We start from the raw sequence: 14,005 nt of genomic DNA on the forward strand, positions 1-14,005 counted from the left end.
ACACCTGGCAGTGCACACTCCTGGCTCTATGACCAGGAATCACTCCTGGTGAGGGTTTTTTTTTTTTTTTTTGCTTTTTGGGTCACACCTGGCGATGCAGAGGCGTCACTCCTGGATCTGCACTCAGGAATCACCCCTAGCGGTGCTCAGGGGACCATATGGGATGCTGGGATTCGAACCCGGGTTGGCCGCGTGCAAGGCAAACACCCTACCCGCTGTGCTATCGCTCCAGCCCCATGGTGAGTTTTGAGGGACCCTATATGGTGCAGGGAATCTGATCCACGTCTGCCATGTGTCTCTCTGGCCCTTATGCCTCATTTCTGACTTTGCTTGACTATCTCTGAAATTCTGTTTGTTTTTTTTATTTTGTTTCATTGGGGGTCCCACCTGCGACACTAAGGGCTTACTCCTGACTCGGTGCTCAGGGATCATTCCTTACTCCTGGATCTGCAGGTTTTTTGTCTTTTTTGGGTCACACCCAGCTATTTTCAGGGCTTACTCCTGGCTCTGCACTCAAGAATTACTCCTGATGGTACTTGGGGGATTATATGGGATGCCAGGGATTGAACCTGGGTCGGCCAAGTGCAAGGCAAATGCCTTACCCTCTGTACTATCATTCTGGCCCCTCAGGAATCACTCCAAACAGAGCTTGGGGGAACCTATGTGGTTCTGGGGATTAAACCTGTGTTGGCCACCTGCAAGGCAAGCTGTAATCACTGTACTAGATCTGCTGCCCACTCTTTTTTGGTTTTGGATCACACCCAGCAGTTGGGGGGATGGGCTTTCACCATCTTCCGAGCTCAGACGTTGTTCCTGGTGGTGCTCAGGGATTGAACCCACTTCAGTTTGTCAAGTTCCAGCCCTGAGTTATATAGCTCCACCCTGTGCATTTCCATGTTAAAAAAAAAAGAGTAAATGGCCAGAAGAAAGCACATTCGGCTGCTATCAGCTGTTTGCACACAGTTGAATTTCATGGTATTGCTCACAGACGTGGTAGCAGAAAGTGAAAGTCTTTAGAGAGAGGGGGCGTGGTTAAAGGCCAGGGGATCCGGAAATGTCTCTGCTTCTAGGACCTATTACTATTGTGAGCCTGACAAAAGCTGGCCCAGTTTGAGGGAGCTTATGCAAGAAGAATGGGGATGCGAAAACAGTGCCCAAAGTGAACCTTACCCTCTTTACCATTTTGTTCTTCCTCTAGCCTTGTCGAACTGTGTTGCAGGTTTGGCCATGAGCTTCACAATGAGGGACCCAGGCATTATTCCCACATCACACTCATTTCTGCCTCCTGAATGCGACAATCACGTGCTGGTGAGGAGGGACCAATGTCTGTCATGTGCAGGCCATCACCTTTCCTATTGGATTCCAAGGCTTGACCAGTCCCTGCTTCCCAAAAAGAGGAGCCGTGAAGAGTCTTCAGTTCTTGGCCATAGGCAGGGAGGGAGTATGGAATTTGCTCCCGTGGCCAAGTCACCGCCCTGGAGACAAAGAACTGAGAGGAAAGGCATGAAGATCTGGACCTAGAGGCCAAGAGTCCATCGGTGCCCGGCACAGCTCTGAGCAAAAGAAAGGGCGTCCGAGGACAGCTGGATTGGACTTTGCAGCTGGGGTCCCTCTACCCTGGAGAGGTTAGAAGCCATCTGGATAAGCGAAGCCTTAAAGATGGAGCACTGCTGCCCAGCTGAGATTCCCCAGAGACACCATGGGAGCCTAATGAGGTTGCCAAGGGAGCAGCCCTGGCAGCCTTGCAAACCAAGGAAGGGACGTGGAACAAAGATACGGTTCCTGGCTCAGCAAAGGGCCCCTCGCCAAGATCTGCACAGCAGGCAAAAAGGCAGCAATCAGTTCACCAAGGTGGCAACAATTAAGTCTAATCGATCCCAAGTGAGGACTCCCTTGGCCTTCGGGGCTGCTGGGACAGAAAAATACTTACCCAAGTGGGCACAGTGCCAGCTATGGTGGCTTGGCTTCCGTGGCAAGCCTTCTGTGGCTGGCTTCAGGGACTTGGCCTCCTGTCCTCCAACCGCCAGGTAAAAAGCACTACAGACCTGTATGCTGCTTCTTTCACCTACAGCTTGGCCCCTGGCGGGGAGCACTTGGCCAGCAGCTCTGTTCTATTTTTTAAGTGTGTGTGGAGCCAAAGAGAACCGAAGGAAGGGGGAAGGGAGGAGCAGGGAGGATGGACTAGAGGAAGGGAGGAAAGCAGGAAGGGCTGGGCTAAAGGCCTCCCTCCGGAGCCAGCAGAGATTCGGAATGAATACTCTACTGACTGTGAAAGGTAGCAGCGCTGCCTTGTCCAATTCTAGCGCTTCTGGGAGTCATTTCTCAGCTCACACTTCCCTCTTGTGACAGAGACATAAATCCTGGGCTGAAGAGGCTGCCGTGCCCCTTCCTGTCTCAGAACGTGATTTTCTTCAGAGAAATCACATCCTCTCCTTCTGACTTGCTTAGGTGAGAGGACCAGATCAGCCACAGGGACACAGCATTCGGGCCCCAGTGAAGAGGTAGAAGAGAACTATGATTTCCTTTCAAGTTCCCAAGTTAAACTAGGTCCCAGTGGTCAGGTTCCTCGGACCTGCCTAGACAAATCCACGGTCTAAACAACCATATGACACATTCCAAAGCCACATGGAAATGACCTTTGTATGTCTAAAAGCCGACTCTCAAGCCATTATGGGTGGCTTTGCCACTTTGTGAAACAACTGCAGCAAGACTTATTCTCAGCTAAGTCTCTCCTTAGGGCCTGGTTTTGCCTCCTAATTTCTATATATTCCAGGGATGGGGGAGATCATTTTCCTATCAGCCCAAATGATTAAGAAGGCAGAACTTCTCAAAACAAAAATTAGAGGAAGACCAGATCCATAACGCAATTTCAAAGCTGGTTGTGCAAGTATCTTTTGTGTATCATGTCTTGTCTGTGTACGATCTTTCCTGGTTTTCATTGCTGTTGTTCTGCCATGCTGGGGTCGAACCCAAGGACTCACACCTGCAAACAAAACCTGTGCCATAAACAAAACAAAAGCCACCTCCCCACCCCCTTGATCTCTCATTTTAGATCGCCCATGCCAGACTTCTAACGTGATCCCAGCTGGGCAGCACTCAACCGTGCTAAGATATGGAACCCAGGTGTAACTGGGTCATTTGTTTTTAATAACAACATTTATTTTTAGTAACAAAGAACCTTTGTTATTACTGCTTGACTTGGAGTGATATCAAAGCGACCCTGCATGCCTGGGGACCCTAGTTAGCTAGAAGGAAGGGGGCAATTTAAGATTTAGCGACTGCTATGGCTCATTCCCCAAATGCACACTGAAGCCTTGGGAAAATTAAAATGTGACTGGCTGGATACAAGGAGCTATGTGAGTAGAGACAGCTAAAGGCAGAGGCTGCAATGAATTTCTAGCATACACTTTACTGTCATTAAGGAAAGAGCATGATCTTGGATGCTGTAAATAGGAAAGAAGCATGTAGGAACTATGAGGTCATCTTCCTTCTCGATTCCAGGGCCATGGGCCACTCATGAAACCCTATACTGCTCAGTTAGCAGTGGGAGATGAGGGCAGGCAACTGGGCTTTCTTCGGCCCAGTTTATTTTGCTCCCTTCATAACCTGCCATCTTGCAAATGTGTGTCACTGCTTAGAGGAGAGATTGAGGTGACTGGCCAAAGGCAAATGTGTGCTTACCACCACTACCTTAGCTCTCCCAGAGGGCAGAATGAACTCTCTGATGGAGGAGAATTTAGAGACAGTTTAAAGCACAGAGCAATATAATGGGATTCAAAATCTTTTTAAAAATCAGAAAGTAGCGACTAGCCTTTAAGCCTATCATGTGCTGTAGAGGAAATGTCACTGTTACTCCGTTGTTCATCGATTTGCTCGAGCGGGCACCAGTCACGTCTCCATTGTGAGACTTGTTACTGTTTTTGGCATATCAAATATGCCATGGGTAGCTTGCCAGGCTCTGCCGTGGGGGCAGGATACTCTCCATAGCTTGCCGGGCTCTTCGAGAGGGATGGAGGAATCGAACTCTGGTTGGCTGCATGCAAGGCAAACGCCCTACCTGCTAGGTAGAGGACAAAATTTTAGAAAGCACCATCTCAGAGAACAGAGGCAGTTCAACCTTTTGGGTGGATGACTAAAGAATATCATGGGAGTTCCTTACTTAGAGATGTTTGAAGCTCCATTTGTCCCTGCTTGAGTTTTCTGCTAAAGACAGAACTGTTCCAGGAACCCCCACAACACATGAAAGAAACATGACTAGCCTGAGGTACAACCTAGACAGGAGGGAGGAGACCAGATCCCTAAACTCCATAAGTAACCTTACCATTTGCTTCCAGGGCTCATGATCAGAATCCACATGAGGAGAAGTGGAGGAAAGCAGGACAAACCCTCTTGCTGTCCGGTTCAGGCCATGGAAGGAGGAAGTGGGTCGAGTGTGTGTTTACAGAGAACCCACCACAAACTCCTGGCAGAAGTGGGAAACCCTCTTGATCAGTTCGATTCTGCACAAATTTCCCGATCTGAATCTCTCCGGAAATCACAAGTCTCTGCGAAATTGCCTCAGTGACATATTTCCTGTCCTGCTAGGGCTTTGTGCATTCATAGAAAGATTATAACCCCTTTGACTGGCTTCCCGGAAACACCTCCTTATTCTCAGTTGAATATGCCCAGGAACAATGCTGAGAAGAAATCAGTGAGAGCTGGTGAGGACAAGCCCCACCAACTTTCCAGCGGCAGTTTGCCCATGTGTGTGGGGAGCAGGAACAAGGCAGAGACATTGCTCTGGAGCCAGGGGAAGGCCTGCTGCTAATCTGGAGTGTTGAGTGTCGCAGGGCAGAGAAGGACACCAGAGATATAAAAATAGCAGGGTGTTCTTACACTCGGAATAAGGCTGTCATGTCAGAGAGGACCTTCAAGCTAGGTGTACATGGAAAAGACCATCTCCAGCCATCCGGCATGGTTCCAATTAGCTGCTGGCTGCGTCTGTTACCACAATGTGGAAGCGACTCCCCCGCCCCCGCCCCAGTGAGTTCCCTCCCACAGTGCTGTCCCCCTGGTCAAGGATCTGGTCATCTCTAAGGTCTGGCAGCCAGTATTGTCACTTACTTCATCCTGTCTCAAAAAGTAACTTTCAGCAGATTCCCAGTTTTTTGTTTTTGTTTTCTGTGTGACACTTGGCGGTACTTAGCGCTTAGTCCTCGCTCTGTGCTCAGGGATCAACCCCGATGGGGCTCAGGGGACCATATGGGGAGCTGGGGGATCTAAGCTGGTTGGCTGCATGCAAAGAAAGTGCCCTAACCGTTACAATACCTCTCCAGCCCCTGCACTATCCACATTTAAAAAAACTGCTGGAGACATGTTTTTGCCTTCTGCTACTACACGCTCAATAAAGAATGCATTATAAAGATGGAAGAAACAACGTGACTTCGTATGCCACCTAAAATCACCCTGCACGCCATCCTGCATGGAGAGTCTATTTACTATGCTGGGGAAAATAGTGCTCTCTGTCTAGGGTGCGTGCAGATGCTTTTCAAGTACCAACAAGCCTGGCTTTATTTCCTCCTGCCATGTAAAGCCGGCAGGGTTGCAGACCACCGCGATGGCTGGGAGAACTGTCTTTTGCCTGGCTCCCTCACGCCTTTCTCTCAGGCTGCTGTCCACTCCCTCTGCCCACCCCCTCCACTACTCCCCCCACCCCGTCGTCCTTCGTCTTCGCCTCCCTCAGGTGCCAGTCCCAGCCAAGGCAACAGAACACAGGGCCCTTATTCTCGGTCAAGTGCTCCTTCCCTCCAGCTATTTCCCCTGCTGAGAATTCCACACTAGACCTCACTTCACGGGGACAGTGGCCTCTGTGGAGTGGACTAGGTCCTCAGCCTTGGCCCCAGGGGCTGCTTGGGCTAGAGTGTCCCCAGTCCACATCAGTAGCCTGCCTGTCTGCCCTGGAACTCACGTGGGCTCCAGTCACTGGCGCAGGAGTGACGAGCACGTGGTGCTCCAGCCAGTAGGGGTGGTGGGGGTTAGGCAGTCTTGCCTCCCTCCCTTTCTAAGTCTGCTGCTGCCCGGGTGGTCGAGAGACAAAGGCAGCCCCAGGCAAGAAGCCGAAAGGAGGGGCCCAAGTGCGTGCTGCCAGCCAGAAAGATGTGTTTGGGCAGTTGACTCCACAGGAGGACTCACCAGCACGGCTGACCAACAAGGGAACCGGTTTGTTTGTGTGGATGCCATCAAGTTGAGGTGGCGTGTCCACCCCCTGGACAGCCACCCTGAGGGAGAGTTACGGTCCCAAGGGGTTCGTGACTTTGAAGGTTGGTGGTGTAGAACACATAAATCATGACCCATCCCCAACTCACCCTCACTCCCTCCCACTCTAACCAGTACGCTCTCAGGTCTCTGGACACAAAATCCGTAGGAGAAGCAGAGGGAGATGGGGCAGAAGAGGGGAGCTCCAACCCCTTGGCTCTTAAACTCCTGGGGATCCCAAATTTCCACCACTCAAGGAGTGCCTGGGGGTCTAGAGCAGAGGACCCCCACTTAAAAGTGTTCTGGAGTGGATAAGGAGAGAGAGTAAGGCTCCCGAACTGCAAACTGCTTGCTAAAGCATTGGAAAGCTTGCAAAGACAATGCATAGCTTCTTCTAGGTGACCACATTTGTTTCAAAATGTTATCTCTAATGGGTGGAAGATGCCTCAATGGAACTCCCTCTTTTGTTTTCCTCTGGCCCGCCACCCCTCCGTCCTTCAAACAAGCCTCCTTCTGTCCACTCCTTCCGTCCCATTCCCCTCTCCTCCCTTTCTGGCTTCTCACATCTAGAATTCACAAAGGACCCAAAGAATTATATAGCAACACTGTTGCCTGTGGGAACTCCACGATCCTTCCCTTGCAACCTTGAAGGAATGTAGGGTTGATAACCAGAGCCTGGAAATGATTCTCCCATGAGCTGAGCCAAGAACAAGGAGGATGATTCCGGGGCGCGGGGGGGAGGGGGGCCGCTGTGGCAGCCTAGCATGGGGTGAGGGTGCAGGCGCTAAGGCAGTGGCAGGTGCTTAAGAAATGGGGGGGGGATCATTTCTCTCCTGCTCAGTCTCTACATTTATTACCCCTACAGTGGGGGAGCTAGGGAGGACATGGCTGGCACATGACAACGGAGAAACCACAGAGGGAATCCCAAGTGTTCGTGCCCAGTGGAGATGGAGATAGAATTCTCTAGTTAGCTAAGCATCACCTACGGCAACTTACCACTTATTCTTACCTCCCACCCAACGGGAGGGATATCTTAGGGAATTGGTGGGGAGTGGATTGTACTGCATAGCACCACTCACTAGGAGATTGGTTTTTGATAGTTTACCTGTGCGTTTGTCAGGGGAGGAGGTGGGAAATGTACAAATGAAGCCATGTGTCAGGCCCTGAATTGAATCGTGCAGCAGTGTATGTGGTGGGAGTAGGAATTTACCAAGAAAGTAGAAAGTAGGTTTTTAAGAAAATATAGGCCATCTTCTTGAAATTCATACATATGTACATATATATACAAACACACACACATATATACATATACGAATCCCAGGCCTGAAAATCTACCCCCCACCCCCATTCAATTAACCATATCCACCAAGATACACATAAAGAACTCAAGAAACACATTCTGGATTGAGTATCTGTGTTTAGGTGCAGAAGAGGATGATGGGAGACATTCGGTCGTGTTACTCATTAAGTTGTGCACGTTACCCACACCCGTAAACATCCTGGGTGTCTTACTAACCCACTTCAAGCATATCACTTGAGTTCTGAAAAGACACCCTACTATTCCACTTATCCCGGACCCCCTTCTTCCCTTCAGTTGTTCAGGGAAAATCCCCTCCCACCGTTCCCACATTCTGGGGACTTACTCAATTATCTACATCTCGACCCCAAGACTTTAAGAGGTAAAGCCTTCCTGAACATCCGAATTGGAAGAGACCCTATCCACCATCATGTCTCTTCCCATTACCCCCAGTTTGTAGGTAAGAAAAGAGGCCCCAAGACGGGATTACTTACTCAAGCTCCAGCATCAGAGTGGTGGCAAAGTCAGGACTCGAACCCAGATCTTCTGGATCCGTATCCGACCCACTTTCAGCCACATCAAGATGCAGTTCCTCCAGGAACTGTGCTTCTTCCATAAGCTCAGGATTCTCCCCCAGCTGGGGTTCCTCCACAAGCTGGGGCTCCTCCAGCCTTTCCCCCTTCATATTGCTGCTGCCTGCTGCTCAGAGAAGACTTGCTTGTGATGGCCAGGCAAGGACTGGGTCCCTCCTCCTCTCTCTCTCTCTCCCCGCCCTCCCAGCTCGCTCTCTCACTAGCTGCCGGACTAGGGCGGGAACAACTGGCAAGTCTTTCCCAGGCTCGAAAGAAAAAGTGCTCTGAGAGCCTCAAGGCCAGCCCGGGCTGGCTCAGCAGAGGCGATAGGAGGAAGTTCCCAAGTTCCCGGCCTTGAGTGCCTTGGGGGCTCCCAGGCTGTGAGAGAAGGCTGAAGCTCCCGGGGAAAGTGCTGCCCTCCGGATCTTCTGCCGTGGCTGGCTGGCCAGCCGGGCCAGCTTCCTAAACTAACTCCCAGACTGAAGGGGAGGGCCGGATCCTCCGGGGGAGCCCAGACGGCGGCTCTGCCAGCCAGCCCCTGTGGTTGGAACTTTCAAAAAGACCAATGTTTCAGCAACTGATTTCTTTTCCAACCCGAACAGCAGGCCCTTCTGTCCCCCTTGCATGACTGTGGCTGTGGCAGGCAGCCCCAGCCTGTGCAGAAGCAAGATTCCAGGGCTGGGACTCCATAACACCCAAACCACCGGTCAATTCCATTAAAGAAAATCAAACTCCCCCACAAAACACCATTTTTTGGGCAGCAGGGGGACCCAAAGCTGTGCTCCTGGCATGGAGCTGTTGTGTACCTACTGGGTTGGGATGGACACAGCTGTTTAGAGACTGAGAGGTTGGACACCATTGGATCAGAGAATCAGGAGACATGGCTTCTCTTCTCAGGGGCTTCCCAATTGGCTGCTTGGTGTGGAGTAGAAAGCCACCTCACCCTGGGCCTCAGTTTCCTAGTCTGTGATGGGAAGGGATCTCACCCAAACGGCTGCGGTAGCCCCACCCCTGCAGAGCTTCACCATTGCATGGCTAAGACGCCGGTGCAAGCAAAAGGTATGGGCCACCCACCCAAGGAAGGGGTGGCTCCGAGTCCCCAAGAGCTGTCCCCAGACCCACCACCTTCTGAAGGTTTTCCTCATCTGCTACCCAACAAGCCCTCTGGCATCTCTGGATTTGGGTCTCTGATCAAAACTGAGCCTAGGTAGCAGGAGTAAAATGCAAAGGGTTCTCTCTCAGTCATTTGCACCTGAGTGTGCAGGAAGAAGAGTTCCCAGCAAGCTAGGGCAGGGAGAGGCCCGACTAAGCTGGGCTGCAGGTATCAGTCAGCTCCAGGGCAGCACAAGGCTGGAGTGATGGGTGAGGGAGGTTTGGCAAAAGATGGGGAGGAGTAGGGGAAGAAAGCAAGTCCAAGGTCAGAATTGGGTTTTCTGTTGTTTTTGACCCACATTAGGCAGTGGTTTAGGGTTTACTTCTAGCTCTGTGCTCAGGAATCGCTCTAGGTGGGCATCAGAAGACCCTATGAGGTGCCAGTGCCAGGGACTGAAACTAAGTAAGGTCAGATGCACGCTGCAAATCAAATACATTAACCTGTGCTCTATCTCTCTGGTCCCTTATGTGTGTGCCCATGGTGGTAGGGATCGAACTCAGGGCCTCATGTTTGCAAAGCAATTGCTCTACCACCAAGTCACCTCCCTGGCCCCATGTCAAGCTTTTTTTTTTGGTAGTGTTCTGGTTTCACATCTGACTTGCCTCATGATACTCATTAAGGGCTTCCTTTTTCATCTCGCCACTTAATCTTCCCAATCACACTTCCATCACTTTCTAGGGGAGGAAACTGAGGTCTAAAGAAGCTGTCACTGGCTGAAGTCACCGAGCCTGTCAGTGATAGTCTGACATAAACCCCTGCCTCTGCCTTCTAATCTTTTGAGAGCTGAAAAGTTCATCCCAGCTTCCCACTATTATGGGGAGAGGGGAAGGACAGAATAAGGCCCTCCCTTTCTAGAGCAAAGCTCCAGCTCAAAAGCCTTTAGTACCCCTTGCTGTTAATAAGAGAATAAGATTAGCAAAGCCTCATACTTGAAAAGCAGATGGAAGACACAACATTTTGGAGGCCTGGCCATTTTGGGGTGGGGTTCAATTTTGAGCCTAATTTTTCCATGTTGGACTTCTTTATATTCTTCACAGACATTTACCCTGCTCAACTGGGACGTTACAAGTTCTTCAAAGTCCCTCTGATCCTGATTTTCAGCACTTCATTTTAGGCCTTTGTTAGGCTGGTATGGATCTTAAGCGAAGCACTCTCCCTAAATCAAGGCCGCATGGCCTTGGCAATGAGAAAATGTGCTTCTGGGGTTTTGCTTCTCTCTGAGGTTCCCAGTAAGCTGGAGACACTTCCATCTCCACATCATAAGGCACTGGCAGTGACTGGAGTCATTCTGCCTTTCCTCACGACAGATCTGGGGCAAGAATCCCTCTCCCAGGGGCAGAAACAGTGCCCAAGGGGATAAGAAGATGACTTTTGTTTTTGCGGATTTCCTAATTCTGGGGGAAGCCTCCTTGGCCTGTGTTCTTGCAGCTTCCTGCACCTTTCCTCCATTATGATCAACTGCAATGACAGAGCTTTTGTGTAATTATTATTCGAGTTCTGTCTGCACCACTAGAGTTAAGCTTACTGCCAAAGATCTCCTGACTGCATCTCCTCTTTATTTTGTATGTGGGGAAGGAGAAATTCTCCTTCCCAAGTGTGTGCAGGTGGGCATCTTACATCACTGCACAGGGGTGTTCCCCAAATTGTTTGACTGTGGTGGCTGGGAGGCAAATTTGCTCATGAGACACAAAGACTGAAAAAAATGTGGGAAAGGGCTCTTGACAGCTCCTGAGTCTATTCCCCACACACTTCTTGGCCCGGAAGAGAAAAGCAAGTTAATGAGCAGACATTTCACTGATGTGTTTATTGTAGAAGTATTTTCCTGTAAACACTCTCACCTGACCCACGTGCATGTTCTCCCTTTCCTTATAGAAGAACCTGTTTCGAAGTCCTTTGCTTTCCTCATTTGTTTGTCCCTTTCTTGATTGCTGCCAGCACCTCCCCCCACATTCATAAGTTATATACAATCTCCCTTGGTAATTTTGTCTATTTCGTCTGAATGCTTACAGTCAGGAAGTTCTCCCTACTATCTAATCTTAGTTTTTCATGGTACAGTATAGGCCTGTTTCCTCTTGCTCTGTTCCAAGGAAAGTTGGGAAACAGCTAGTCACCCTTTCTGAGTTGTGACTTTGTAATTCTTCTTCTATCGGTAAATGGACCTCTGTTCTCTCACTCCACCACCCTCCTCCGCCCTTGAACTTCTTTAAGATCATTCATCTGAATTCCTTTAGTATGGGCCCACAACTCCAAGTTCCAGTTCCCCTCATGTTAACTAGACAAGTTCTGTAGGTTTGAACCCTTCGCCATCAAATTCCCCTGGATCACCTGGAGCCCTCAGCAGCCATCATGTGGGGGGCTCCATGGTGCCCTGTCATCAAGTTCTTTGCCATTCTCAGGGCGCCTCCCTTTCTTTACTCTTTCAGGCTGGAGTTTTTGTCCACTTGATAAAGATCTGAAACTTGCAGTCCAGAAAATATAACCCCCAGACCCCAGAAAGAAATGCAGCCTAAAGCCCCGTGCCCCACTGATGCCCCAAACAATTTAAAAAGCTGAGACTCTCCCCTTTCTTTCTTTTTTCTTTATATTTTGATCTTTGGGCCATACATGGCAGTACTCAGGGCTTACTCAGTGATCGCTCCTGGCTCTGTTGCTCAAGGATCACTACCAGCAGGGCTTAGAGGGCCATATGTGGTGTCAGAAATGGAACCAGGTTGGCTGCCAGCCAGGCAAGTGCCCTACCTGATGTACTATCTATTTGCTCCTCCCTTTATTTTTTTCTTTACAACAAATTGCTTACAAAAACAAATTTTCCTCCCCACAGGCTAGCTCCACTTTATCGCTGGTCCTCGGGGCCAGCCGTTACACATTTCCATACTGTCACCAACTATTTTTAGCAAAGGATGACATTCAGTATTAGTTGTCCTACAGGCTTCAAATTCATCTTTTCCTCTTGTCAAAATGTCAGTTCTCTTGTTTGAGACCTGCTAGCCACACGGGGCTTGAAGAGATTTCCTAAGGTGTGAGCAGCAACGTCCATGGTATGCCTTCTGGCTTCCTTAGAAAGTGCTCCCTCTAAAGTGGTCTCCTTTGGGACCCGAAAGATAGTTCAGCAGGTAGGATGCTTGTCTTGCATGTGGCAGACCTGGATTCTATCTCCAACATCCTATTGCGTTCCTGAGTCCTGCCAGGAGTGATCCCTGAGCACACAACAAGGAGTAAGCCCTGAGCACTGCTGGCAATGACCCTCAAGTCAAAAGCCAAACAAACAGAACTGGTCTCCTTTGGTCAGGATCTGAAGAGATAAGTTTTAGCATTAGAGATTATTTTTTTTTTCTTTTTGGGTCACAGCTGGCAATGCACAGGGGTGACTCCTGGCTCTGCACTCAGGAATTACTCCTGGCAGTGATCAGGGGACCATTTGGGATGCTGGGAATCGAACCTGGGTCGGACTCGTGCAAGGCAAATGCCCTACCCCCTGTGCTATCACTCCAGCCCCATAGAGATTAATTTCTTTTGCTCAAGTCTCACTTCCTCGGGGAGGCTTGTCTGATCCTTTGCTATCCTCTCTCTCCTGGAAAAGGAATATAGGTTGATTCCTTTTCCTTCCTGGCACTTGAACTCAGTCTGTAATTGGACTTTCATGGCAATGACTACTTTGATACTGTCCATTTCCGCAACACTCCCCCCCCAACTGCTTCATGATAGCTGTGATACTAACTTGAGTGCATTCCTGTTTGTATGTCCAGTGCCTAGAGAATACAAAGTGCTCAAGGAATACTGGCTTTGACGCATCTTATTCATAAACTACCATGCAAATTCTCCAGGTGGAAATGGATAGAGGGGTGGAGATGCTAGGTGAGTGAGAGGATCCTAGAAAACCAGGCTGGACCACTGACCATCACTGACCTTCCATCCCTGTGGAACCTCACTGGTGCCTTTGACCACCTCTCTCCTTTCCTATCAGCTTGAGGCTCCCATGCTTCCTCAGCCCTGACTCTTGGCCTGCATTTATAGAACATCTAGAAAAAAAGTCTTTGAAGCTGGAGCAATAGTTCAGTGGGCAGGGCACTTGTCTTGCACGAGGCTGACCCAAGTTCTATCCTTGGTACCTCAGATGGTCCCCTGGGAGTAATCCCTGAAGCCCCACCAGGAGTAATCCCTGAGTACAGAGCCAGTTGTAAGCCCTGCACGACACTGGATGTGGAGCTGAATCAAAAAGAGAGAGAAAGAGAGGGAGGGAGAGAGGGAAGAAGGGAGGGAGGGAGGAAAGGAGGGGAATAAGTCTTTGAGTAAGGTATGAGCTCAGTGAAAACAACACTACAGAGAGAGTCTTGGACATGGAAGCACCTCGACCGGCCCCCTTTTCTGATATACCCACCTCAGAAGGGCCCTTGTGGACACCCAGGCTGGAGGTGCAAAGATGTGAAGCCTGACCCTGACACCCCACCCCAGCTTTCCTTGGATGCCTATATCCTTGGCTTCACGCCCAAGCTCATCCCTCCTGGCTCTAGTGGGCTTTGATTCTTCAGGCACCCAGAAGAGGTTTCTTTCTGCTCCTGGCCCTGAAGGTACCCACCTAACTTAAGGCAAAGCCAGAACCCTGAAGAGTGGAGTGGGGAGCCGGGGACATGACTTAAGGGGCTACACGTGATCAGTAAAGATAGTACAGGACCTAAAGGTGCTTGTCTTGAACATGGCTAACTCCCGGTTTGCATCCCCAGCACCACATAGGAGCCCCCGATCCTCGCC

At 50.0% G+C, this 14,005-nt stretch overlaps 1 protein-coding gene across 6 annotated transcripts in view; it reads right to left on the reverse strand.

The window, feature by feature from the left end:
• The window catches only part of TSC22D3 (TSC22 domain family member 3), a 72,883-nt gene that overhangs the window by 42,355 nt on the left and 16,523 nt on the right, over positions 1-14,005 (reverse strand). The window contains exon 1 of one of the 6 annotated variants that reach the window (XM_055122281.1): positions 8,026-8,232. The exons of the other annotated variants lie outside the window; for them this stretch is intronic. Within the exon in view, the coding sequence (XP_054978256.1) occupies positions 8,026-8,216 (191 nt within the window). The 5' untranslated portion in view covers positions 8,217-8,232. Of the gene's footprint in view, positions 1-8,025; positions 8,233-14,005 lie in introns of those variants that run through there. 6 annotated transcript variants of the gene reach the window in all.

Source organism: Sorex araneus, chromosome X (genome assembly GCF_027595985.1).
Source record: "Sorex araneus isolate mSorAra2 chromosome X, mSorAra2.pri, whole genome shotgun sequence".
Classification (NCBI taxonomy): Eukaryota; Metazoa; Chordata; class Mammalia; order Eulipotyphla; family Soricidae; genus Sorex; species Sorex araneus.